Source organism: Chelmon rostratus, chromosome 10 (assembly GCF_017976325.1).
Source record: "Chelmon rostratus isolate fCheRos1 chromosome 10, fCheRos1.pri, whole genome shotgun sequence".
Classification (NCBI taxonomy): Eukaryota; Metazoa; Chordata; class Actinopteri; order Chaetodontiformes; family Chaetodontidae; genus Chelmon; species Chelmon rostratus.
Genome location: NC_055667.1, coordinates 9,344,908 through 9,372,338, shown reverse-complemented (window position 1 = coordinate 9,372,338; position 27,431 = coordinate 9,344,908). Strand labels below are relative to the sequence as shown.

General features: G+C 42.6%; 5 protein-coding genes across 6 annotated transcripts; 2 read left to right on the top strand and 3 right to left on the bottom strand.

Moving 5' to 3' along the window:
- The first annotated feature begins 969 nt into the window (after positions 1–969).
- On the top strand, positions 970–4,749 carry zgc:195245 (uncharacterized protein LOC565483 homolog). 2 transcript variants are annotated; one of them, XM_041946512.1, is made up of 5 exons: positions 970–1,128; positions 2,766–2,793; positions 3,319–3,469; positions 3,577–3,721; positions 4,112–4,749. In XM_041946512.1, exons 1-5 carry the CDS (start codon positions 1,105–1,107, stop codon positions 4,211–4,213), a joined length of 450 nt encoding a protein of 149 aa, XP_041802446.1. In that variant the 5' UTR covers positions 970–1,104; the 3' UTR covers positions 4,214–4,749. The 2 variants fall into 2 exon arrangements, with proteins under 2 accessions (XP_041802446.1, XP_041802447.1); XM_041946513.1 differs by having other exon boundaries at positions 974–1,027.
- Positions 4,750–6,575: 1,826 nt separating this feature from the next.
- inavaa (innate immunity activator a) lies at positions 6,576–15,100 on the top strand. Its single transcript, XM_041945943.1, has 10 exons — positions 6,576–6,637; positions 10,421–10,517; positions 10,922–11,055; positions 11,170–11,292; positions 11,394–11,628; positions 11,727–11,780; positions 11,989–12,214; positions 12,674–12,823; positions 12,914–13,610; positions 14,280–15,100. Exons 2-10 carry the CDS (start codon positions 10,454–10,456, stop codon positions 14,370–14,372), a joined length of 1,776 nt encoding a protein of 591 aa, XP_041801877.1. The 5' UTR covers positions 6,576–6,637; positions 10,421–10,453; the 3' UTR covers positions 14,373–15,100.
- On the bottom strand, positions 15,101–18,564 carry LOC121613406 (inositol 1,4,5-triphosphate receptor associated 2). Its single transcript, XM_041946787.1, has 12 exons — positions 18,428–18,564; positions 18,256–18,319; positions 18,089–18,161; positions 17,958–17,985; positions 17,608–17,748; positions 17,390–17,521; positions 16,710–16,904; positions 16,561–16,605; positions 16,320–16,468; positions 16,098–16,226; positions 15,505–15,618; positions 15,101–15,424 (listed from the first exon to the last, which is right to left on the bottom strand). Exons 1-12 carry the CDS (start codon positions 18,440–18,442, stop codon positions 15,292–15,294), a joined length of 1,218 nt encoding a protein of 405 aa, XP_041802721.1. The 5' UTR covers positions 18,443–18,564; the 3' UTR covers positions 15,101–15,291.
- A 1,871-nt stretch (positions 18,565–20,435) lies between these two features.
- Positions 20,436–22,646, bottom strand: rpl10a (ribosomal protein L10a). Its single transcript, XM_041945895.1, has 6 exons — positions 22,590–22,646; positions 22,088–22,159; positions 21,912–21,992; positions 21,069–21,217; positions 20,799–20,971; positions 20,436–20,646 (listed from the first exon to the last, which is right to left on the bottom strand). Exons 1-6 carry the CDS (start codon positions 22,592–22,594, stop codon positions 20,476–20,478), a joined length of 651 nt encoding a protein of 216 aa, XP_041801829.1. The 5' UTR covers positions 22,595–22,646; the 3' UTR covers positions 20,436–20,475.
- A 975-nt stretch (positions 22,647–23,621) lies between these two features.
- Positions 23,622–27,337, bottom strand: fance (FA complementation group E). The gene is made up of 10 exons (XM_041946394.1): positions 27,069–27,337; positions 26,217–26,805; positions 25,938–25,982; positions 25,785–25,841; positions 24,771–24,914; positions 24,564–24,687; positions 24,270–24,345; positions 24,095–24,161; positions 23,866–23,991; positions 23,622–23,762 (listed from the first exon to the last, which is right to left on the bottom strand). Exons 1-10 carry the CDS (start codon positions 27,284–27,286, stop codon positions 23,658–23,660), a joined length of 1,551 nt encoding a protein of 516 aa, XP_041802328.1. The 5' UTR covers positions 27,287–27,337; the 3' UTR covers positions 23,622–23,657.
- Positions 27,338–27,431: the final 94 nt, after the last annotated feature.

The following is a 27,431-nucleotide window of genomic DNA, read 5'->3' as shown; positions in this document are numbered from 1 at the left end:
GATCTGCCCTGCTTTCACTTGTTACTGGATATTTATTGGATTAAATTAAGAAATTACAGCATTACAGTATAGTTAAATAAATCTATACAAACCTAGGAGAAATGTAACATCTTGTTTATAGTAAGCAATCAATAATCCAGTAGTAAAATGAGTAATGTAAGTAGGCCTGTGTAAAGTAATATAAATGAAGAAATGTTGTGCAAATTTAGCAGAAGTATCGTAAAAAAAACATCTAAACATGATATTACAATTAAATGATATTTGTAGATATTCATAGGTATTGTTTATACTTTTCAACTGAAAAGTGCTAAAGACAAATTCTACCTAACGTTTATAATGAATGAAAAGTAAATGAAACAGAGGCACTCAGTTCAAATTTTAGTAACTATAAATCATTTAAAGAAATATGACATGGGAGGGATTGTTTATACTTAATGAAGTGATTGCAAATGTAATAAAATGGCAATGTAAAATGGCAGTGATCTTTGCAAGAATTATCATCATATGCATAACTGCTTTGTAAATGGCTGGAAAATTCTTCATTATTGGTCTCGGTACCTTTGCACTGATGCTATACATGTTTACTAAATAAGTTAAAATGTAACAAACACAATACCATATACTGCCACTAATTGTTCTACTTGTGCTGCATGTCTGCCAACCTACGAACCAAAGAACAGGGTAAAAATCTGACTATTTCACACATACACAGTATGTTGGTTTGCCTGAAAGACTTTGTTAATTCTGTCAGTATTAATGGACTCGTGTGTAGAGTCTACTGTACTAACTAGTGCCGTGCTAGGTTGGTATTAAGCTGCATTTGTGTCGGCGGCAATTAACTAATCTAGCATCCCATGGCCTGTGGGGGTTGTGATGTAATCTTGAATGGCGTAATAAGATTTCAGTGTCTACTACAACTATTGACTACTGCTAGGTGGCACATAGAGTCTGAGGATCCCTCATCAACAGCAATATGTTGGACCTGGATGCAGCAAAGAAACAGACAACAGACAGACTATGTGAGGAGGCGTGATTCTTTTCTACAATGGACTAAAACAGGAACACTGTTGCTGGACAGAAGGAGTGGGCCTCCACCATCCTGCCATGGAGGGGTCGACTTCAAGAAAAGTGAGTTCTTTCAAGTTGCTTTCTTAAACCTTTGCTTCTGCCTGGTGGTCAGTGTCTGGTGTGGTGGCCATCTGTCAGAGCTTTAGTTGACATACGTCAGGCTTTAAGTGTAACTGTTGTGAGTTTACAGTCATGGTTCACTTTGAATTATATGTCCAGTAGATTTTATGTCCCTCTTCACATTTTGTAGATTATGGACAAACATGAAACACTGTCATTCAGATTAGGATGATAGAGATTATCAAATCAGATGCCTCACAATGCTACAGTACATTCATTTAGAAAACTGCTTTGGTTCAAGTGAAATATGTGTCTGTGGGTTGCAATGACATTTTTTCATCCATATTTAAAGCTATCGTGTGTGTGTGTGTGTGTTGTGTATTGTTTATATCTTATACTCATGTGTGCCTTATTGCCTTATATGTTTACGGAAACACTCGACTGATTCTGAAATTCAGTGGAGCAGATTCATCTATATTCTCATTGTACAGAATACAGTGACACAACAAAAGGCAGTTTAGTATCCAACCAGATGAGCAAAAAGCAGTAAAGTGCAGAAAAATGTACTTTGTATATACAGTATGATAACCAGTAAGTGGTAGATATGAATACACTAAAATATATACAGCATGAACATGTGCAGCAGTTAAAGTTGGCCAATATACAGTACAGGTGTAAGTTCAAAATATAAAATGCAGGTGTAAACATGTGACTTATCAACATTGTCATTTGAAGAACAAATAGTCATTCCAATGTTTTTCTTATGTTCCAATGTATGGGAAAAAAAACATGTTGATGTGTGAAGATAAAGTGATCTCAGTGAGTCAGTGAGTGACAGTACAGGTCAGAGTGTCTGTTCTAGGGAGAAGGAGCAGTTGAGGGATCAGGGGGAGTGATTTTGCTGGAATCCATCCCAGCCCTGCAGACTCTGACTGGAACAATGGCTGCCATCAGCTCAGACACCAGTCAGGTTACCTCCCAGCTCAGCCTCCCTGCAGGGGCCCAGGCAGGGACAGGATTTCGGAGGCTTATGTTGGTGACAGGAACAGTAAAAGGCGCAATCCCAAATACGCTTCTGAGCTCCAGTCAGCATTCAGGAGGAGGGCAGCTGCAGGGCGGTTTATAACATAAATACACTGCTATCATCTGGCTTGACTTTGTGTGACCAGTTAGCAGCATCTACCACCTGTTACCTGCTCAATGCGATCCTTCTCTCCTGGTTCTCTGGTTTCACTGGGTGTGATAGAGGCATCAGTGTGATTGTGTTACAGTAGGATGTCATGCTGAGTTTTCATCCCCTGTCGTTTTGTCATGAGTGTAGCAAAGGCACATATTGAATAATTTCATGTCGTGTTTTTGCCAGAGACAGTCACTGAGGGGACAAGCCTGCATTACTGTTACGTCACTTTTGTGCTCCAAGTAAACAAAGCTCACCTGCTTAAGCAGCACAGCGGGCACTGTTCCCTTTAGCTCCTAAATTATCTAATTATACCCTCCATCCTACCAGGTGAACAGCAAATGTTTTGACAGACCAGTTGTGGTACGTCAGTGTTAGCATGTTTGGCTCAGCTAATGGTTCTCTTGTCATGTTACTAACAGCGTATCTTCTTTCTTCTTGCACTCTTTTTAACTGACAGAAAACAGGATATGGACATCACAGAAAAGGTATGGTAAAACACACATGCTGAACAAAACTGGAAATATGTTCAAAAACGAAAAACAAGCACAAATACGGTGGATGAAACTGAGGATGGTGGCAATGTTTGGGTCTCTGTGAATAATGTGATAAAGAGTACAGTCTAGTCTAGACTTGCAATAAATGAAAAGTGAGATAACTTCTGTTAAAATTTGGCTCTATATAGAAACACTGACTTGACTCAACTAAAATATATGACTGGTTCCATTATATTATTATAGTCGTGTCAAATGACATCTATTTCTTCTCCCAAAATGGATGTAGTTCTTTTTAATATATTTTCAATATATTATCCAAATTACTGCACTTTTTTCTCACCACTGAATATATTTAACTAATGACTTTGTGACTGAAACCACATGTTAATGACATATAAAATAGCCTGAGACCAATTAGTGTCTTCTCTATCCAGTTCAAGATTTTATCAGAATTAGATCAGATCTGAGGAGTTAAAAGTCAACACATAGTGATATGACATGTTTCATGTTCCTCAGAGGCCTCTGTTGGCCACCCGCCGCTGTCCCGTCAGTCCACAGCAGACCAGAGCAGCGAGGAGAGCGTTCAACCCAGGAGGCTGAATGGTTCCTCAGTGGAGACACCCAGCTACCAGAACCTGCACCGGGAGCTGCTGCTCAGCCATAAACGGTACCGCAGGCCTCCACTCTCCCACCTTATTGTGGCCAACATTTGAATCAGAGCAGGGCAGGGTGGGCTGGGTGTGTGTCTGAGTGCGACTCTGTCTGACCACGCAGGGGCCTGCTGCTGGAGGAGAAACCGGAGCTGAAGCGAGTGTTGGAGCAGCGCAGACTGGAGCTGCACAAGGAAGAGGAGATGGCCCGACGGGGGCCCTCAGATCTCGAGACGGAGCTCCGCAAGAGGCAGCAGAAGCTGGAAGAGGTCAGAGGCATATAACAAACAGCTGAAAGTCTTATGAACCACAAATAAATTCACATTGGCCCAAACACACATGGAGTGTTGTTAGTGTTGCCACAAGGCTCTGAGGATTAAGGGGTTTAAAATACTAATACTAGTACTCAGTAGTGGAAGGTAAATAAGTATATTTAGTCCTGTTTTGAGGCACTGTACTTGAGTGTTTCAGTTGTCTGTCCTTAACGCTCCACCACATTTATTTAACAGATGTAGGTGCTGGTTAGGGTTTTTTTTTAAAATAAATAAATAACGGTTCAATAATAACAACAAACTATATAAAATAGTTAAACCAATAAAATGCTGCTGATGCATCTGTAATATTATGTCAGTGTGCTCACCTATTCTTTGTTTTTCCAGTACGAGCAGGAGGAGATCAGGCGGCGGGAGAACCAGCAGAAGATCCCAGAGTTTGTCCGTGTGAAGGACAACCTGAGGCGAACACAGACGTCTGAGCAGTGAGACCCCGAGGCTCCAATCAGCCCCTGCAACACCTCACCATAGTGGCCCTTTATCTTTGTGTTCACTGTCTGCTAAGTTACATCTAAAAAAAAATATCATGCACACCGGGAAACGCATATTGCACACTTAGAAATGTCCTCTTAAAACGTTGTCACGGTTCAGTTTCTGATGAAGGAGTGGAAGTGCTCATTTTGTATTCATAGTTATGTGGATCAGTAATTGTTAAAGCTACAACTGTTGAGAGGGTATTTTTTATGTTTTTTATGGTCATTGTTATTATCTATTTTTTCAAATCAACTTCTCGTGCTGGATTAAAGGAGCATGATACTGTTTTTTTGCTTGTCTAGTGGAAGGGCCACATCAGTCTAACTCTTCACTTTCTATAAGATCACCCTGTGATTGAGATATTTCTCTACAGAACTCTCCTGTATCAACAGAGATCCCCAGTGTTGCACATTTGTATGTTTGTTCACCTGTTTCTGTCATGACTTTTAGTGTGTCCGTGTGCTGTGGAAATAAAGGCTCTGTGGTTTGCAGAGATTTGTTGTTTGTTAGACCCAATTCAAAGCACTGGGGACTGATTTGCATGCAGCTCTCCTCCCTGAGGACACTCGTGGTTCTTTCACATGGATATGGGGACTTTGTTTAATTAGCTGATCTTTTCATTCCATCACGGGACGAGAGCAGAGAGCAGCGGCCATCTGGAGGAGGCTTTTCAGGATATATAGGCTGGGAATACCCAAGGGCCTGGTTAAAGCACTGCAGACATTTGGGAGAGTTGGAGAAGCCGCTGGCTGAAGGCAAAGAAAGGAGCCTGTTTGTTATTTGTGAATTATGTTGAGAATATTTTAGTAATACATCTTATATAGATATGCAACCCAAAGTCACATGGTGAAAGAAGTAGATCTGGATCTTTTACTATAATCAGCAACTTGCACTTAAATCATCAATCAGTATGAGTATTAATATAGTACTCATTGATTAAGATTGTTATATTGTTATATAGCCTATATTATATTATTGGATTATTGATATTGATACACGAACATGTAAGCAGGATTTTAATACAGCAGCAGCTCAAGTTGGAGCTAATTCTAGCTACTTGATATACTGTACTTTTGGGTCGTTTACTGTATAAAAGTATATAGTATTTTCTATGCTCATAATTGATCTTTGCAATGTGCCATGTAACCAGTTTACTGTGGTGGAGTAAAAAATACATTTTCCTCTGAAATGTAGCAGACCACAGTGGTGGAAAGCAACTAAGTACGCTATCAAAGTATTGTACTTAAGTACAATCTTGAGATACTTGTACTTTACCTGATTCATTTCATTTTCTGGTACAAAGTAATGTATCAGTTGTACAATATACATTATTCTGAAATGGGCTATTCGGCTAAATTAATACTTTTTTTTATACTTTATTTATGTGTTTAGTGTAACACTTTTGTACCTTCATGAAAGTAACATTTTAAATGCATGACTTTCACTTGTAACAGAGTATTTCTACACTGTGTATTGCTGCATTTATTTCAGCAATAGATGTGAGTACATCTTCCACCACTGATATATGAGTATAAGAAGTGTCAAATGGAATGACTCATACAGGTTTATTCAATTCGTAATCAAATACCATACTTGAACAAATTTTGATTTTCACCAGTGCACATGATGCAATAAAGAATAGAGTCTGCAAAAATAATAAAAAATATTAAAAAAGAAAGAAAAAAGAAAAACAAATAATGCCACATCATAAAATATTCTCCTCGGCACAAGTAAGCCAAGTACACTTTAGTAGAAATAAATCATCTTCCTGTGTATGCTAATAAACAATCACATCTATCCCTATAATGTAACTATGTTTTAGTGTATCCTTGGATTGCTGAGGATGGATGGATAGGTGGCTCATCATCATGGCGGAAGGAAGGTGAGTGTGGTCTTGTTCATCGCCACCACTTGCTTCCCAGCTGTCCTGTGTTTTACTAAAACTCTTTCTCCGGCCATTCTTCTTTTGTGCCTCTTTTCAAATTAAAAGCCTACTCGGCGAGTCGCGTGCTGTGTCAATACGCAGAGCGTGTCTGGAGAGTCAGCAGCGTCGGACCAAACCATTTAAAGTGAGCGCGGGGACATAGGTGACACCAAAAAATACATTTTTTCCGGTTAAACGATACTTAAGTGAAAACAAATAATTTTTCAGAGCCAATCGTCACGTCAATACGTTTTTCTGCAAACACAAGAAAGAAATTAACCGGCAGAAAAATACATTAGCTAAAAACGAATCTAGCTCTTCCCCCTTCATCGAGAAAGTGGAGTTGACTGAAACAGATGTCCCAAGCGTTATTCTCACAACTGAGCAGAGAAAGTGAGCAGGAGTCCCGCTGCTTCAGAGAGGATGCTGTAGAGGAGCAGATCGAACACTACAAGGTAAGATGACAGGCTTTCCCGCAGGTCAACAACATGATATAAAGGGGAAACAGGACAGAGACGGAGCGGCAACACTAGCACATCCAGTATTAAGCTAGGATAAAGTGTGTGAGGCGAGGGCCGCTGCTTTAAGTAGGTAAACTTTAAAGAACCGTTATTGAGCTAAATTAATAGCTTAACTGAAGTTGCTGTTTAGGCTGTATATAACCCTTTAAAATGGAAAAACTTCCAAAGCACATGTCATGTGTACTTTTTACTTCAGCATATTTATGTGACAGCTATAGGTACAAGTCAATTAACACATTCAACATTTAGATGCAAAACATAAAGAAAACAAGAAACATTTCTGTAATTTTACTTATGTAATGGAGAATCTTCATTGTGTGGATCGAAGTAGTTTAAGGATCTTCCTCCTCCATTGCTCTGCTTCTTCCAGAAATACTTTGTTCCAATGAGGCCAAATAAAACAATGCATATACAAGGAGTTAAACCCCTCTGTATTGCAACTATCAGACTAAGCAGTTATAATTAATGAACACAAAACAGCTGTGCTGGAAGGCTGTGTTCAGTCTCCTGCTCGGTGTTGCACCATGATTATGAACAGTTTGCTCTCACAGTTAAACAACACTTTAGGTCTTATGTGGGGCAACATGCTGGTGTTTGTGCCCTCAGCAGCAGAATAAACACAGTCTCCTACAGTTCGCGTGTTGACAGACATGCAGTGCTACCGTGGTGCTAAAGACAACACCTCTATGTTGTCATGCCCCCGGAGTCCCCCCGGATCTTTTGTCAACGGTGGGTTCATGTGGGTGAAAAGCTGTAACCACATCCTGCCAAAGGCCCGAGATGACCATCAGTGTCCTTTCAGAGGCCTCAGAAATGATGACTCAGAGGGACAAGGTGTCGTGATCCCTGGCCAGCCCTTCAGCCTCTGGAGAACAATGGAGCATCTCTTCGTGCCCTGTGTATTTACGCTGTCGTTGGGCTGTGACAGGGCTGCTGTGTCTGGCCAGCATATGGCCTCCAGTGACTGAGAGCAGGCCGATATGGTGCTTATTACCCCTGCATTGTCTCTGCTGGAAAACTAAGACCCCCTACACTACACAAGTGTTGATCTGACAAAGGACACATGCTGACAGTGTTGGAATTTTTGATGCAGACTCCTCATAGCCTTTTTATGTTACGCAGCCTCTTCCTTGTCCACGTTTTGCTGCAGTCTGTGGAGTTTCCACCTTCAGCACTGCTTCTTAAGACAAAGATCTGACTCCAGTGACGCGCTTTGTAATACAACACTACATATTTTTTTCTCCTGCCGCTCCCCCACATTGATGCACTTTTCTTCCAGCAGCCCATACTGTGTAGAGTCGATCCATTTTGCTGAATGGATTTTGGCTTTTCATCAGACTCTGAAATAAGGCATGCTGTAAAGTCGTTTGGTTTCTTCCATAGTATCAGCATTCAGCAGAGAATCTTAATTACAGGGTTCGAACAGGCCTCGGTCTGGTTTCAGGCATCCCTCACTGTTTCCTCGGCGAGGCTGGTCCCCATTGGTAATTCCAGGGCCGACCACAGTGGTAATGAGTACGGTGGTTGTGGCGGCATTCCAGGAGGTCGCAGCTCCCAAGGCTCATGGGAAAGGGTGGTGGGGGAAGTCTGGGAGACAGTGAGTCCACATCATGATCTCTTGCCATAAACACCCACTTCCGTAGATGTTACAGTGTCACGGTCTGGTGAGCGGCGAGGATGGATGGGATGACCAGCTCCCATCCCTGACACATTCCCAGATAGTTGTCATTAGCGGTGATCACACACGCCGCAATTAAGATGTTGTGACTACATGGGTTGAGTCTGCCGGGTGGAGACTGTGCTATCAGCAGCTATCCCTTCAGGAAATGGACTACTATTCCTGTTACACTCGATCAAGAACAGTACTGTTTTCTGGCTCTCTCCAACGGTATAATTTCAACACTCCCACGACTCCAGGTTTTTATGAAAGTCATGACAAATGGCATCAACATCTTGGCAATAAGCTTCAGCTTCTGAGATCTGCTGTTTTACCCGAACTCACCCACCCACCCACTCTCTCAGCCTAGACCTCCGACCACAGACTCTTGTGAAAGTCTTCAGAGAGTTATGGGGTGTAAGTGGGTAAATCCCACATTACCCTGCCTGTCTCTGATTACCAGGCTGGATTCCTGTAGACGTCTTTAGTTTTAGATCGTTGCAACATGGAACCGTGTGTCTGAGATTGCTTCGCACAGTAAAAACTCCAGCACTGTTACTTTCCCCACCTCTCACTGCAGCCTTGTCTCAGTATTGGCCCAGCAACGCTGCTCAGGCCTGAAGCAGAGTCGTCAGCAGATATTGCGCCCACAACAGATTATTGAGGCTGGATGGTGGATACAGGGCCTTTGTTGCAGTGTTGTTTTACTGACTCGAGCTGCCTGTGCCTCATTGTGCTACCGGCTGCCCATAGCTGCATCAGTTCACATGAGTTGCTGCGGTGAATGGGTCAGGCCTATGGGATTCACAATAATATCCTGTTAGAGGTGGTTTTTCATCCACACAAGCTCTGTGTCTTCCTGGTCCCTGCAGGAAAAGGCCTGATACCAATCTCCAAACACAGAGGATGGGACAAGAGTTGAAGATTATACACAGCAGCCTTAGCAACACATTCATTCACATGGTCCAGCCTCCTCTCATGTCACCTTGCCTCGTCTTTATTTCCCTGACTTCTAACACACAATTTACTTCTGATGTGAGCTTTGTAAACCTAAATGATACTAACACATATACTGTTCCAGGAGTCATCAAGTTTTATGCATGTGTGGCTTTGAAGCAGGCTTGCTAATGATATCCTTTAATGATGTTAGTGCCTGTAACTTTGTCTAAGTCTAGGGTTGTGGCAGACATGTGATACCCGGAAAAAATTGATTGACCTAAAAAAATCACTCATCCAGAGGCAACTTCACAAAAACAGTCACACACAGATGTCCTGGCCAGGTTTAAAGAGTCTTGACTTGTCTCTAAACGTCATCTCCAATTTGTTGTTGTCATTGTTTTGCTCCTCTTGCTGTCGTCCCTCTTCGCGGCTGATTTTTGTTTATTGGCAGTCAGATGTTTGGTGAGGAGCGACAGTGGAACAGAGCAGGCCATAAACATGAATTGTGCTCGCCTGTTTGTGAAAGTGTGTTAGTGAAATGGGCAGTGTTGCTGGAGTCAGTAGGGACCTTGTGATCTGATGCTGTGTGGACAAACCCAGAATTGAGACATTCTTCCACTTCAAAGCCCCCAGAGGGTTTTCTGGACACTGGTTGAATAGGAGCTGAGGGAGGGGTGAACGGGGGGAACAGGTGCAGTCCATGAGTGGGGTAATTCCTGCTGCCATCTGCTTTCTTTTTCTGGGTCTGGGCTCTTTAAATGCCCTCTGACACGCCTCACGGCGACACGCTCCCCTAGACAGCCGCACCGTGCCCCGTCACCATGGCACCACGATTCGGATTAACCCCCGCACATGTGCCGAGTGAACCATGGGGGTCTGCCTCTTTTGTGAGTAAGCATGGGAGGGAGAAAGAGGTGGTGGAGGAGGAGGAGGAGGTGATGGAGAGTTGCATGCATAAGTGTGTGAAAGGACACTCGCCAGTCATTCACTTTTGTTAAGTAAAGCAGCAGAAGTGAGCATGAATGAAGCCATTTGGTAGCAAAACAAGGGGAGAATCTCTATTCTTTTAAGTGCTCAATCTAATTTTTACTTTTCTGTGCGATGTCTGCTTATTTCAACAGGTTTTTCTAAAAATTGAAGAGCAGATAGTCAAGATGACGGCAATCGAGAGTAAAGAGGAGATCAGTGACACTGACAGTGGGATTATCTTGCACTCTGGTAAGAACATAAAATGCAAAAATACAGCATCTGAGTTCCAGAAATGCTGCATCTCACATTATCACTTTTATCATTTTGAAACATTTAAGAGAAAATCGTGAACAAATACATGATGATGAATGATCTACTGGTCACAAATTGCAATTAATTACTTTGCAGATTTTGCTGATGCAAAAGCAGATGTTAATTTTGTTTGAACTTTATTATCCCAGAAGGGATTTGATTCACAGTGTGTGCGCAAAAAAGAACACACAATTAAAACAAGACACAGTGATGCATTGTAGCAAGTCTAGTAAAACAGTGCATTATATACAGTAGAAACAGAGAATAGTATATTTATTTCTATGGCTGATACAGATCCTGATGCGGAAAGCCTGATGTGATCTTCTGTGTGTTCCCTGCAGGTCCTGACAGCCCCACGTCCCCGGTGAAGGACCTGACCACCCACACCAGAGCCCTGAAGCTGAAGCACCAGTCTCTGGAGGAGCGTCTGGAGCTCTGCCTGCTGGAGCTCAGAAAGCTCTGCATCAGGGAGGCAGTAAGTAACTCAGAGATGATAACATGCACACCCTTCCAAGATATTATTCTGTGCTCTAGCAGCTCTAAATGAGTGCTTTTATGGCATCAATAATTTTGTTTTTTTAATTAACAGGAGCTGACTGGTAAACTGCCCTCAGACTATCCTCTGATGCCCGATGAGAAGCCACCCCGGGTGAGAAGGAGGATTGGAGCTTCTTTTAAACTGGACGAAGGTCTGATCCAGATTGATAAACAGGTACAAGCCACCATCAGTGTCAAATGCTTTTAGAGAAAGAAAGACCGTTAGCAAAGCAGACTATAATTCATCAGCTACAACTAAATGTCTTTTTATCGTAGGACTCAGAGTTGCAAGCGCTGGAAACCGACTTAGCTCTTCAGCGGCAGATTTATGAGGCAGCCCGCAAACTCTCCCTGGAGGAGCACCTCAGTAAACCACAGAAGAAGAGCCGGCTGCAGCAGTGCAAGAGGGAGGAGAAGAAAGTGAAGGATCTGCAGGAGGCCGTGTTCCAGCACAGGATCAAGAGCGAGTGCAACTCACCGTGCATCACCATCTCAACCAGCCAAAACAAAGGTGTGTGACACCGCTGCCCTCTTCAGGCCAAACTGTGCACTTGACCACATAGCGCGGGTTTGATGGACTCTATTAAAATGTTCACTCTCTGTATGCAGATCTGAGCATGTCCGATGACAGTTCCCTGTCTGATGTGGTGGCCCTGGATGACGGTGAGTAGGGAGTTATACATATAAGCTTTGATTATCATCAGTCTCATACAAACATTCTGTGATTAGGTGTGTAAGTAGATATGTAATGTAGATCAGAGATATTGTGGAGCAGCATGATGACATAGTGAGCGGGCAGCAGCTTAAAAGAAGCAGACTACAGACGACAAAAAAAGAAACATACTCTGACAGTTCTACTGTTTCTCCACAGATATGGACTCGCCCAGCCCTCTCTCTCCGCCAGTGTTGGACACCTCCTACTCAGACCCTCTCCAGCTGTCAGCCCAGACCCTTCAGTTGTCCCCGCAGTCATCGAGCCAGCTCAGTGTGGAGTATGAACCCTCTCCCATCCAGAACTCTCCATGGAAAGAGTCCAGTCTGGACCAGCCTTACCAGAAGGCCACCAAACCTCAGTCTGCTTGCAGCAGCAGGTCCAGGTAGGAGTCTGAAGTTTACTAACAACCCACTGAAAACACAACTGGGTGGACTTAAATTGGAGAGTCTGTGTGGCAGTTTTACCACAGCGAAAATGATTGCAGCCACAATTTAACAATAAATAAACATGTATACAACAATAAATTCATACTGTGTTCATAAAGGTGGCCTCCATGTTCTGCTTGTAGTTGTTTTGATTTAAAAAAACTTTTTCTTGATAAAAACTTTTATCAGCACTGAGCCAAAATTGTAGTTTTTCAGCCTCCTTGCAGAAAACAGTTGTTTGTCGGACATTTTACAAGTAAAATCTATTGTAGCATCAAATTTACATGGTTTATGTGCAGTGCTGCACTCCTGCCACTGGGTCGCCTTCTGTGAAGCTCAGCAGCATGTAAGGGAATGGCGCCACCTACAGGATGTATTGCATATCTCACATCATCCTCTATTTTTGTTGTGTGTAGTAGTCCAGCAAGAACTCAGGCGTCTGCAGATAGCGGCAGGATTCCTCTCTCTCAGTTTCTCAAGAACTCGGCCCTGCGTCACAACCACTCCACCAGCGCCCCCTCCACCCCAGAGCTGCATGTACGCCGACAGTACTCCCAGTCCTTCAGGTACAACGAGAAGTCAGATACATCAGTGCACCAATTCACACAGAGCATAATAAAAGGTTTACAATAATTTTACATGATGTGTTTCCTCAGACTTCCCAAAAGTAAGCCATCTGCTGACAAGGAGCGCCTCAGCTCAGACAACAACCGAGGGCGAGCCAGGCTGCCCCACCGGCGCTGCGCGGCTGACTTCATGGTACGCTCTCCAGAGTACTCCCCCCTGTGCCCTTACCAGTCCAGCTCTGAGGACAGCAGCTCGGAGCACTCTTCCTCCTCCTGTATTAGCTCCCCTGGCAGGGACGGACCCACTGAGATCCCAAAGCTCTGCCCGCCGCCTTACGGGTTCCACTTTGGAGCTCAAAAGAAAGGGCTCTCCAACTTCTCCAGCTCCCAGAGGAACACCAGCCAGTCTCAGTCCAGCCTCGGCTACATCAGGGCCATGGCAGAAGATGGCCCCCTCTCCCCTCAAGACGTGGATGTGGGAAAGTGCTTCCCGTCCTCCCCGGGTGTGGCGTGCAGCCCTCAGCAAAGACAGCGGCAGGATGGAGCATCGTCCCCGAGGAGAATCCTAAAGCCCCCTCCACCGTACACCAGGCTGGTTCGAACGCCCTCGCTGAAGGAGTACCCGAACCACGCCATCAGGCTGATGCCCAGGGAGATTGTGTCGGAGGAGCTGAAGTCCTGGCATCAGAGGAATCAGCTGCAGAAGTTACGGCCAAACTGCGTGGATCTGCAGAGTTCACTGAGCGTGAAGAGCCCCACTTCACCTCATCTGCCTCCATTTAAACAGGTCAGTACTAACAGTGATATTTTATTGTCTGATATGATATGATGTTGAGAAATTCTCCTTCTTTGTAAGCTAAATAAAGAATTTAAACCCTTCTTGACTTAGCTGGAAAATGCATTGTCAGACAGTTGAAAACAGGGCTGTCTTTCTGAGCTCATGAAAAATAACTGTTCTCACAGGACAGTGGCGCTACAAACATAGATGATCTTATAGAATATGAAGCATTGCTATAGATTAAACTACCCAACAGTACATAAAGTAGTTAAAATGAGCTCAACTATAAACATCTACAGCAATGAAATACGAGACACATTAATGCAGCAGCAATATCAATCCAATAACATCACATGTAATAGTAAAACGCTGACAGGGCATTTTTCTGCACAATGAGTACTTTAACTTTTCATACTTTAATTACATTTTGCTGATAATACTTCCATACTTTTACTTAATAACTGAATACTTCGTCCACCACTGCCATCTACCCAAAGATGTTCAACTTAATAATGTTAAAATATGGAAAGGCAACAAACTTGCACATTTGAGAAGCAAACTTGTCTACACTTTTGCTTGAAAAATGACAGAAACAATGAATTGATTTGCCGATTACTGATACAGATTGATTCATTAGCTAATCATTGTGGCTCTAATACACTGTGACTCTCTTCACAGGGTTCGGGTAATGTGATTCTCCAGAGAGCTGCAGACGGGACTCCAGTCCAGTGGTTCATTGCAGAAGATGCTGAAATCGTGAGCCAGGTGTAGCTGAGACCTCTGCTGCTCTGCAGTATGTGCAGTAGGATGTGTGTTCTTCCCCTCTATTTATCTCTGTATTTATTAAGGCTTCGGACTCTCTGTGAGATTGTACGTCGACAAGATGCAGAAAACGTGGACCCCGAAAACGTGGACCTATCGGGACCCGATGAGCACATTTCTCTCTCGACTTTTAATTTAAATCTTATCGTGGTATGCCAGTTTTATTTATTTTAAATAGTTTTCTAGTAGAGGTTTCTAAATTATCTGAGGTGAATTGAGCTTCATTCAATTTCATAAATGTGTCAAGTGAATCATAAGATTTAAAACAAACTTGCTGTGGTTCCAAGAATTTCTTTGTGGCTGGCACACATTTTGCACATAAAATTCACCTGCAGTAGTTTTCAAATAAGTTTTCCCATTCCTAATATAATTTTCAATTTTTATTATATTTATGTGTTCCTGAAAGTGTCCCCCTTGCAGCATAGAGACTTATTACTAATATTTTGACACACCTTTGAAAATGCATTGCTCTTTTTAATATATATATAGTTAAAATTTAACATCTGTCTGACGTGAAGTAAGCCGAATCTTAATTTCCTATTAACTCTTAATGATTAATCACTGATGCCTTTAACGGTGGTTTGAGGAATGTTTTCACTGCAGTATGGTGCTTTGTTACTAACCAAGTGATTGTATCAGTTTTGATATTTTTGGTATATTTATAATAAAAAATACAACTGAAAGTGAAGTTCATGTCAATTTTCTGAGATAAAAGAACACAAACACAAGTCTTACATCAAAATGTTTTGTATTCAAATACAAAGAGCTTCCCAGACTGGCGCAGGCGTATCAGCCGGTCATGTTTACAGTGCAGTCACAGAATTTAGACGACGGCCTGATAACTGTGTTCCAGAGCAGCGACGCTCCGTCACGAAGCTTCCAGCAAGAAGTACGTCAACGTGACGACACAGAAAAGCACAGACAGGTACATGCAGAGGAGCACCCAGCGGCAGCGATACAGCCAGTGAGCCAGAGGACGCTGTCTCCACGAAGAGCCATACCTGAGGAGAGCGTTCAGTAAGCGTTTGTCCGGATGAGCAATCAAAGCCATCAAAAGCTTTTAAAACACATGCTGACTTACGTGGCCCCAGAGAGCCGGCGGTAAATACTGGTGCTCTTTTTATCCTTGTCTGCTTTTTTCTTCGATAGCGCAGATTTACCCTTGTGTCTCTGTCGCAAAGTGTCCAGAGGGGAACTGAAACAAACACGAATGCACACACAGTTACATTTGTCCAGTGCAAAGTTACACACATTAAAACCAGTCATCCTCATGTCACTATAAGTACCAGTTACCCCCATCTCTGTCTGTATCAAAGCTAATAAACTCCAACGACTACAACCCCTGATGGCCTGTTCATCTTCTGTCATGATCTTTGAGATTTTGAGACTTTTTGTCTTGATGATTTTGCATGTGACTGAAGCACCAACAGTTCTTAAGGCAACCATCGGGCCTCTTTAGTTGGTTTAAAAACTTAAAACGATGATGCTTTGACCTGTCGAGAAACGTGAAATGACACTTGTACAGCAACTTTTACAACAGATCTTTTTTCAGAGCAGGAAAACCGCAGGAGGAATATTTCTTTGTCAAAAAAAAAAAAAACTAACAGACTGCAGGCTATTTTGTTGTGTCGTGTTTCTGCTATCTTGCCCATGAACATTGATCCCAAGCCGTACGTTTTACTTTGCATCTTTTTGGTGGCCAGTTGTTTTGCTGGGAGGCACTCCGGGCTGGGGGTGGGAGGGGGCTGCGGAGGAAGCTGAGCAGCTGAAGCTTCTGACGGAGTTTCATCAGGATCCAGTGGCCTGAACAAGCAGCGAAAAGAAGAAATGAGACGATGCACACTCGCTGATCACATGGCTCAGATGCAAAGCATAAACTCTGAGTCTGTGGCTGACCTGTCGTCCACTGAGCAGCAATCGTCCTTGGTCATGGCCGAGCAGCTGGACTCAGAGCTCAGGGGGGGAGATGGGCAGGAGCGGACAGGCTTCTTGCTGGAGGATCCTCCATGAGTGGCCCCTTTCTTCAAGTCTCGCGATATCTTCTCCTGTAGAGACAAACGAGGCGAAGCTTGTTTAGGTTTCTGGATGGTAACATTTGTAAAGAAAGCAGAAGAGTTCACTAAAGAATTCTTCGTACCGGGGGAATTAACGATATGCTGACCCTTCGACGGAAATTGCTATTCTAATGGAAACAAGAAAGAGAAGAAGAAATAAATAGCAGATTGAAGTGATGACAATGTAGCTACACTCATATTAGATGGTACAACAAGCCAAGTATCTGCATACTGGCTGGGAGCTTTTCCATCTGTTGGCAATGTCCTCTGGATCTGCAGCAAGAGGATCGATGGCGTTTCTGCAGGAGCTCTGCTGCTGGATCACCTTCTGGGCCTCCTCCAGCTCTGCCATGTTTCTGTCATGTCGCCTCCTCAGATTCTCCACGTGAGCCACCATGAGCTCGACTGCCCGACTCACCCGAGCCTCCTATCAAACACAAAGAGTAAAACCACATAGAACCACGCTGAGTGTACGTCATAAGCAAGGCTACCCCTCTTGATGTCGAAGAGGAAGGTCGAAGAGCATCTGGGCTAAAAACATCTGTTAAAACCTACTTTCTAAATCAATGTATGTAAGTTATGGGGTTTACATGAACACATGGTTTCTTTTAAAGTTATAGCAGTTTTGGTCACGAGATTGTGTTTTTGTCTTTGCTTTTAGAAGGACAGGAAATAGGTGATATCACCTATTTCCATGAACAAGTCAAAATTCTGCAACATGTGGTTGTTTCAAGGTATTAAATGATGTGGCAATATTTAAAATATGTGCCCGGTGGCTTACTGCACTCTTGGCTTCCACACTAATCTATCTTTGTGAACCCACAAAGTTATTCTGGGACCTGTTTGGGGAGGGCACAGTCTCAAGTTCTTCTAAAAACTCAACAAAGCAGGAGCAGAGGAGCCTCAGCGTACCTGGTGAACCGCACCAAGCACCTCAGCCGTGTTGGAGATTCGTTCCACAGTCCCACCGAGGATGTCCAGAGACAGCTCGAGCCTCTGCAGGATCCTGCTGCGCTTACTGTCCAGACACAGGCCCTTCAGGGTCTGAAAACACACACAAACACACATGCGTACCTGCTCTCTGGTGCCGTCAACGAGGCTCATTTCAGATCGCCTGTCATTTACTGCACCTCCAGGGTCTCCCTGCCTCTGCTCAGCTCCAGCTGGATGTTCTCCTCAGCCAGGTTGCGGGCGTGCTCCTCCGCCTGCAGCCTCTGCTTCAGGGTGTACTGATCACAGCGGAAGGCCAGGGCGATCTGAGAGAAGGCCGTCTGGGAGCAAGAAGACATTTATTCCCCTCTGAGATGTTTACGTTTTGTCACGTTTTAATTCCTGGTGCTGAAGAGAACCTGTATTTCACTGAGCTGTATGATTTATGGATGAAATAAAAATCATCTGCCGCCTCGATATTTAGAAATATAAACGCACGTGTGGCGTAAAGTAATGTGTGGTGTCAGTGAAGCCAGGTGGGAGACCTTACCTCCAGATCTTTCTCTGACATCTCGACACTGTCAGAAAACAAGACAATTGGGAGGTTAAAGAAGAGAGAGATTAAATCATCTATTAGAAATATGATGGTTTGTGTGATGGAAAAATATCCCACTGCGTCACCTGTTGAGGCCCACGCGCTCTATGATGGACAGCTCATTCCAGCTCGTGATTGGAGGCTCCTCCTGACTGGTGTCTGTCGCAAAGATTCAAACCAGTTTAAACCCAGAGCAGTGAAACCTGGTTACTGGCTGTTTGCACGAACGTTACAGTGCGTATGTAGCTATTACCTTCTTCGCTGTCCTCGCTGCCCAGCATGGTGGAGGGACAGTAGCTGATTGGCTCTGCATCCGGCTAAAATGAAGCATTACATCTGTCACTGGACGACACTACCACTCCATATAAATTGTTAGTCAGTAATAAGAGGAGCAGGAAGGACAGCCGGTGGATTATTTGACTCACCTCAGCACTCATCATGTCTTCACAAGTATAATCCAAAGGTTTTACTCAGGTGAAAAACAGATTAAATTCTTCAAATCCTCTTCACCGCCAACAGCGGGTTTTTCATCGCTGCTCAAAACACAAATATATATTCTGAGAAGTTCCTGTCCCTGTTTGGTTCATTTCTCCCTCGGCCTTTCTCCTGCACTGAGAATAGATAATCCTATTAAGAGATCCACAGTCAAACCAGAGCAGGGCGACCGCCCCAAGAGGCTCATGGGTAGGGATGGCTGTACCTGCTGGCTGTGTTTGTACCTTCAGTAAATAAATGCTGGTGTGGTCCCAGGTGGTGAATCTAATGTGCAGTTCCCATCACCCTCACCGCCCTGCGAAGAGGGTAACACTTGGGTCATACACTTGACTCAACACTTCACATAGGGGCACAGAGAATATCTGGCTTTCCTGCACTGATTCATGTGAAGGGATTTTAAACTCTTACCAGAACAAAAAGATCCTGACCTTCATTTTTCTTTGCCATTTTAGTGGATTTAGTATTTTTAGTAATTAAGTGTTTCATATTTGTTTTTAAAACACTGAATGAAAAGTCTTCCAAAAAAGCTAAATTTTCAAAATGTATTATAGGTGAGAGAGTTATATCAGTTGCAGCATAACTGTGATGTAAAAAATACGAATTTTCATCTTGAATTTCTCTGTGTTTGTGAGAGTGATAGTGACAAAGAAACTAGTTTCATGTGGTGGATTTGTGGTTGTTGTTTTTTTAACTGTGGCTTATATTCAGATTGTAGACAGTGAGGATATTTTTTGTTGATGGTTTAGACTAAAATCTTATTTATTGATAAATTCAGAGAAGGTCAGTAGCAACAGTCTGGGTGTGGTGACTCTGTGAATAGCAGAGAAATCTCTCACCTGTCACATCGAGCAACTTTGACGTTCATTTAAGCTTTTTATGCTGATTTTATAACAGAAAAATATCACAAACTCTGTGTTTATTTGGGCCACAGCACAGTGTATTAATTATATATAACTATATAATAAATAAGCTAGTCTGAATACTTTAAAATGATAGAAGAAATTACATGTGAGAACATGGTATTTTAAGCGATACTTAGTGGTAAGTTACTGAACTGTAAGTGCCAACAGAGACATCATAAGAATATTATACAGGCTTTAAAATGTCAACCAGTCTTCCTTTTTTTGTTTTGATTCAGTAAGTGTACTTTTGGCAATTTCTATAGAGTGTTGGTAAACTGTTACTGATGTTATTCAGTGGGCTCCACCACTGCATTTGTCAATACCCCTGTCCTGCCCCTGACGGGCCTCTCTGATGGTCCACTGGTCAGCTGAGTCAGGATATCCACATATTTATCCATTATATTTTAGCATTAGAGTCCAGTATTAGACCTGCTTTAGGCCACTATGGGGCAGGTTGGCCAGTCACAATCTAATTCCTTCAACATCTCCAGAGTTGTCATATTAGTTTGAGATGGAGCTCCATATGGTTGACATAAACATATATGACCTTAAGATGCAAAATATGCCACTAAAATGGGGATGGTCTGATCAGTACCCCAAAATATTGTTACTACTAATTCTTGATTATCAATACCACCGCCAATAGGATCAATAAAAAAAAAAAAAATCCATCTCATGTTTAATGTGCTGGGCACATGGACACTCTTCTTTGTAGCCAGTGCATCTCTGTATGTCCATAAATATACTGAATTTACCATGAAGAGCTGTCTTGTTTCAAAATGCATGTGATAATAACAAAACACATGCATATGTGTGACCTCTACACTTATAATAGAAACATGAATTCACCTATTAAGTCCTGACCCATTCCTCCTCCCAACACATTACACTGTGATGTGTTCACCACTGGTTAGGTTGCAGTTGAAAAGTCTTTGCAAATACCCTAAACTCAAAATAGAGATGTCCATGATAATTTAACGAAGGACGATAAAAAAATATTCAATCTGACAAAAAAGAAAAACCCACAACACTCAACTTTGGAGCATCTCCACATTTATTAATAGAAAAGCTGGCATTTAATAGAGGCGCTGAGGTTTGCCCATGGTGCTCTTGATGTAGAGGGCGCGCACGTTCTGCCAGTTCTTCTTCAGCAGAGACACCAGGAAGTTGACAGCCAGGTGGATGTTGTACACAAGCTCATCCTCTGTCATCTTCACGTGTCCTACAGCTACCGCCAGGCAAAGCACCTGTGACACAAAGTCAAGATGAATATATTGTTCAGTAACCCGACAATCAGTTCATTCAATATAGCCTCACAGCAAATAAAAACAGGACAACGAGCCAGCAATATCAACCAGTGAAGTACAGATTTTTCAAATTCGAGTACAGCTTAGCATACCTTCTTCATCTGGAATTTGATGGTAGATTTGACCTCATCCACCTTGGTATTCATGTTCTCATTGTGGGTGAGCAGGGAGGGGAACTTGCCGGCCTTGTTCAGCCCAGGACCCAGGATACGAGGGATCTGCTTGATCAGAGACTCAGAGGCCAGGAAGGCGTCATACTTCTTGGCTAGAATTTGGCGGGAAGAAACAATTTATTAAAAAGCCCGTCGGAGCTCAATCATTACTAATCAGGTGTCTGACGGATCATGATGCCAACTTCTTACCAAGCTTCTTGACCAGCTTTTTGTTCTTGTTGAGCTTCTTGAGAGCCTCGATGTCCATGTGTGGCAGCTCAGCGGCTTTGGCCTCGTCACAGTGCTGCTGGTCTCCCAGGACGCACACAGAGAACTTTGGCCTGGGGAGAGTCTTCAGCCTGCGTATTAACAAAGCTATTAGAGAGACTGCTCACAACCCCATGCCAAACCCAGGGGCCATCAGTTGGAAGTAAGGCAGGGTATGATTGTACCCATCGTCAGTATGAATCTTAAGTGTTGGCCTGGGTAGATAATCTGCATCATACAGGTCAAAGTGACAGCTGCAAAGAGCAAATCTAATGCATATAATACACCATATAGGACAACACATTTATCAAATAATTTTTTTTTTAATGGTTTTCTCTAAAATACCTAAATTTTGGTCTCACATACAGAAGCTCAAAATACTTGAGTATAAATCCTCTAATGACACCTTCCTGATTTATCTGTGTAATAGAAGGATTCTTACCCATACCACCACCGTGGACGGTGTCCAGCTGACCTCTTTGGTTACGCAATACAAATTGGTCGGCTTGAGGACATGAACTTACCAGCTCAGCCACTCACAGCCTTCCCTCATGTTTTAAGACCCAGGGTAGGGGTCCGTCTGCATCACCTCCACCAGCCAAGGCTGGGTCAGCTCAGTCAGACTACCCAGAGTACTTCTCCATGTCTGCCCCTGGCCTGTCTTTTTGCGTTATTTTTACTTTCAAGATTTTAGCATCTACTTGCCATCTAACAGGCTGTTTTGATACTCAGACAGGGCTGGAAGCACACAGGGAAAAGGTTGGGTGAAACAGTGAAAGGCCGAACCTGACAGTGCCGGAGAAACGCTTGTCCTTCTGGGGATCATAGTTTTTCAAGCTGATCTGCAGCTCCACACTCTCCACAAACCTACAAACAGATGCACAGTCCCATTTTAATACATCCTCCCTACATCATTCATTAATTCATCTCCAGGCTGGATGGATTTACTCTTATGAACTTACTTTCTTGGCTTGGCCAGAGAGCCCTGCAGGACCTCCTTCACAGCTTCATACAACGTATCCCTGGAGACCTTACTGTAACATAAAATGATCACAAAACCTGTTTAAGTAGACGCATTTGAGGAAATTACGCAGTGACCTAGCGCCTTCTGCTGGTCTATGGCAGCTAAGAAACGCTCGTTAAAAAAGTACAAAGTTCGGAAAGAATTAGTTTAATATTGTCTGGGACAGCTAATGTATACACCCGATGATGGATTATTTTCGAAAACACTTGTACATGCATGGATGGCGGTGGATTACATCTAAAAATTTAACGTGGTATTCTCCACCGGCAGATGAACCGGTCCTATACGTAATGTTCAGCTTCATGTAATTCTTAAACACTTTGCCAACTAACACAACTGCCGCCAAAGATGATGATACTACAGGTTTAGATGAGCGGTACTGGTCAATATAAGTATCGAAACAGTTTATTTCTTAACATTTTTGTATAAAAGTGGCTAACCTCATTTTAGCGGCTCGTCCCTCTCTTCTCGCTACGCTGAAAAAGGAAGTTCAGCAGGAAGTTACGCATAATAAAAGCGGCCCTGCTGACGTCATCAAGAAGCGCTGATTCTTTCGTGAACTAATCATGTTTATTTAAAATATAGAAATAATGCCTTTGTATATACATTACTAATATTTAATGCTGCTCATTCTCTTTTTAAAATATACGCATTTTTGTTCACGCATTTTAGGTATTTGCTGTCGGAACTGTATTTTACGACCCTCTACGTTTGCAAATGTAAAGGCTCCAAATACGTTCAAAAGAACTTGTCTTGTTATGTTTACTTGTGTCCAAATATACATTTGTGTAGACAAAAGCTAAGCAGTATACAGATTTGTTTAATTTCAGTGGTAGAAGTAATTTTCTTTTCAAGAAAAATTCAAAAGTAAAAAAAATGACAATAACAATATAGTAGTTCAAGTAACACAGTATAAAAATACTCTCTTGAAAGTGAAGAGTCTTGAAGAGTCTTGCAATCAAAATCTTACAGAGCAGCACAAGTCTTATTACAAATGCAACCACCAAGTATTTTAGAGTATAAGAGTACTCATGCAGTAGAATGGGCTCAGTAACTGTTTAATTATTACAGTATACTATTAATTTTGTCATACAGATGACTTTAGATGTAATAAACGTACTTGAGGCAGAGAAAATTTAACTGCTTCAAATACTGTAGGGCAGTATGATCTACAACCATGGATCATCATGCATTTTACAAACTGAACAAGCTGTTCTATATGTAAAAATCTGACTATGGAGGATAACTAGTCATTACTACTCTCAAATAATTGCAGTGGGGCAAAAAGTAGAATATTTCTCTCCAAAATTTAGTAGAAGTTTAAGGCACACTAAACAGAGGTAAAGTACATCAAAACTCTATTTAATTACAGTACTTTAGTCATTTAAAGACCCTACAGATGGAATTTGGGCAGAGCTATGCACATGCACACATACATGCTATTTCCAAGAAGTAGACAAGAAGTTATTTAAACAGGTTTATTAATGCTCATTAGGTCAGAAGAAACGTCATGAGTGTGTGTTTCTTTTCAAAGCAGCTTGAAGAGACCTTTTCAGGAATGTCTCATTTAACACCAGGCAACCGTTCAAGGAGTGTTTGTGGGCAGCAGTCACCTGGAAAAATATGGAAGAATATGTATGTATGAATATGTATGCAGAGAAATTACAAATGCTATTTCATCCACTGTTCAGCCATTGTAGGAATTTACAAACTTACATAACTGCTATATTTGGTGAGGACTGTCAGCATCATTTTTGCAAACTTCACAGACTTTGTGAATTGAGGACCCTGGCTCACGAGCTGCTCGGTGAACTGTTTAAACAGTTCTTCGCTCAAGTCGAGCTGGGGAAAAAAAGCCCATAACAATAAATATGAGAAAAAAATAGTAAAATATGTGCAAAAGTGGTCTTGCAGCAGTTTTCCCACTAATGAACATTCAGATTACCTTGGAGTCTAGCAAGCTGTGGATAATGGAAAGCACTGCCTCACTCCATGTTGTTTTTAATGTCATTCTGGGGGAAAAAAGGTAAAAGACTGCATCAACAAACAACTAATTACCATAAGAGTGTATTATTGTTTTGTGCTTCTTTGATACATCTACAGAATTTAAATGATCTTACTGAAGCACCAGTAGTCTGTAATGGGAATCCAGGCAGCCTTCTATCAGTCTGTTCAGCAGCTCAGCCTGTGGATTCCCTGAAAACAAAGCAAAGATCAACAATAGACGATCAATTGAAGTGAGAGGTGAGGAACAGGGTCATGGCTCAGGCCTTCATAACATCAAAGCACCTGTCTTGTTTGCACGTACTTGAACCAGGACACTGGATCCATGCCAGCTCCAGGTCTGCTCTGTAAGTAACTGATCCCCCCTGACGGCAGTCAGTGTTAATAAATGATCACAACCCTGCCCTCACCTATGTTCTTTTTCTCTAGAACTGGTCCAATTAGAGCGTGGCACATTGGTCTGGGACAGCGGCTGCACAGCGATGTCACGGCAGTGACTAGACATCTGGAGGCTGGTTCTGACAGAGACAGCACCTGCAGGTATATAGTAAAAAGACATCCTGTCATTATCTAACGCAGGGACACATGTTGTACCCTTTGCATATTCAGTGATGGACCTTTTCCAGCAGGAGGCTCTTGATGAGTGTTGTTGCTGTGCTGTAGCTGAGGTCAGGAGAGGGAGCCAAAATACTGCTGCACAGTTTAGGCAGAGTCTGCTCCGGCAAGTCAGGCAAACTCAGCATGCTGCATAACACCTCCACCTAAACATGAGAGGTAGAGATGTGGGATTAGTCCTTTCACAGGCCATCAGCAAGCAAATCTATAAAATGAGTAAAAGGGTATTTCTCCTGTGCTGAGTGTAGCTGTAAAGCACACTGAGCTGTAGTATGACACTAAAACAACTAGCAGTAAACACATTAGTCGTTAATAATCAGTCTGTTTTCCAGTTTATTTTCTATATTAGCGCTGCCATACATTCACTGATGTCTGTACAATGTAATACAATTGCTGGTAAATTCCTACTTCCTTGGTGAGACTGATGTTAAATGTTTGTTGAAATGTTGACTCAACTCAATAACAATTTCTGAGCCTGTATTTGTATTGCCGTTGTGTTGCAGTGCACTGGAAGATCTAATAGGGTTGCAACTAATGATTATTTTCATTCTCGATTAATCCGTCAGTTATTTTCTCAATTAACTGATTAGCTGTTTGGTCTGTAAAATGTAAGAAAATGGTGAAAAATGTTGTTTAGGGTTTCCCAGAGCCCAAGATGATGTTCTCAAATGTCTTGTTTTGTCCACAACCCAAAGATATTCAGTGTCCTGTCATACAGGGGGATAGAAACCTGAAAATACCCACATTTAAGAACCCGACATCAGAGAATGTTTTTTTCTGAAAAAATTACTCAAACCAACTAATTGAGTCACATAATAGTTGATGATTCGTTTAATAGTTGACAACTGATCGATTAATCGATGCAGCTCTAGTGTCTAATGTTTTGTTCCCAACATGCAGTCATGGGCTGGATAAAATATAACAAACATCTTGAAATAAAGTCTAATTGACAGTAAACCCTTACAGAAGTACTAACGCAGGGGTAAAAAAGTCAGCTGTAAAATCTGAGGACATACTTGGCCAGGCTCACACTCGTTCAGCACTTTGAACACATCCATGGAGTTCTGGTCCCACTGAAAACATACAATAATAAAAACATAATAATAAATTATAGTGATACCAAATGTCACTCTCAATCCATGCTACAGGAAAGAAGACATTGTTCTTACCTCTGTCTGACTTTCAAGTAATTCCTTTATATGAAGAATAGAGACCTAAAAAAACAACAACAATAGACCATATTTTGTCATATAAACTGTAATCTGTGTGATGAAGATGAATAGAATGGTCTGATTAGTACACTTGATTTGATCAGTGTTGCTAGCAGGAGGGTATCTAATCATCATTTGAAAATTCTGTTCTTTATTGGAAAGAAATCAAACTGATAAAACTGTGAAAAATGGATGATAATTTTCAGTGTAGATGGGACAGAAGAAGCCCGTCTCTACCTTTATATGCTCAGGCAGGACATCACACGGACGGCCCGGTGCTGGCTGCAGTTCTTCAGCAGCAGGAGTCTCTCCTGGAGCATCACTTTCTAATCTTCCTGATATCTCTTCTTTGGCGTTCTGTTCTTCAGCATCGAGGCGCTCACTACCACAGACATCCAGCTTTATCCTTTTATGTTGCTGTCCAGTTTCCTCGCCATCTGAGTCCAAAGTGATGAAGCTGCCCTTCCTCTTCCTCTGTGTCCCCAGCTCTGATAAAGCAGATGTACTCTGAGACCCAGGTTCTACAGTTTGACCGCTGAAGCACTTGGCCCATCCTCCCGCTTCACCAAAACCAACCAAACGCTGCGACAGCTCCTTGAGTCTCTGGCTGCACAGCGGAGTGTAGAGAGGCTCCTCATTGTGGGACCCCAAGTTTCTTTCCAGCAGTCTGACCAGAGCAGAGACCCAGGGGCTTGGATGAGGATCCTGGCTTAGGCATTTGAGCAGATGGAGGACAGTGGTCTGAGGAAGAGCTGGGTAGACCAGATAGATGAAGGACAGCAGGTTTTCTTTGAATAATGCAGGAAACAGGCACACCAGGGGTTTACTGGAATAGATAAGGGGGAAAAATAGATGTGAGACACTGGCAAATCTGGTTCAACTGAAAGCAGTAGCACATGTTAGCAGTTTTTGTTAATTTAGCAGTTTTCTGGAGCATATCTGAAGATTAGCATGTCATGGTATGAAGTGGAAGTCAACAGGGTGATATGACAATGGCTGATCCCGATGTAAAGGAAAACCCCAGTGATAAAAATCAAAACACCGTCACATGTATTTTACGGAAACGTAACGCGTTGTAGTTTTACTTACACTGTTAATGGCTGTGTTTCAGTCTCGGGACAAGTTATTTCGTCTTGGCACAGCGTTTCTATGAAGTTAGACAGCGACTTTCCGGGGTTGGCCCGCTGCTGCTTGTGGAAGACGCCCAGAGCTCTGTTGGCACCGGAGGCTCCACACAGAAGCGACCGGACCAGCAGCTTCGACTGCCCGTCAAACCGACTCAGAGACATCAAGTTACCAGTGTCCATTCTCCCAGGTTAAGTTTGACATCATGCCCGCCCACCAACCCGCCAGGTTTGTTGACATGTCTTCTTCGCGAGTGAAGATTCACCAAATGTGCCCCACACCTCCACCTACTGGTTAAATCAAAAACTGATTCCAGCCTCACGAATT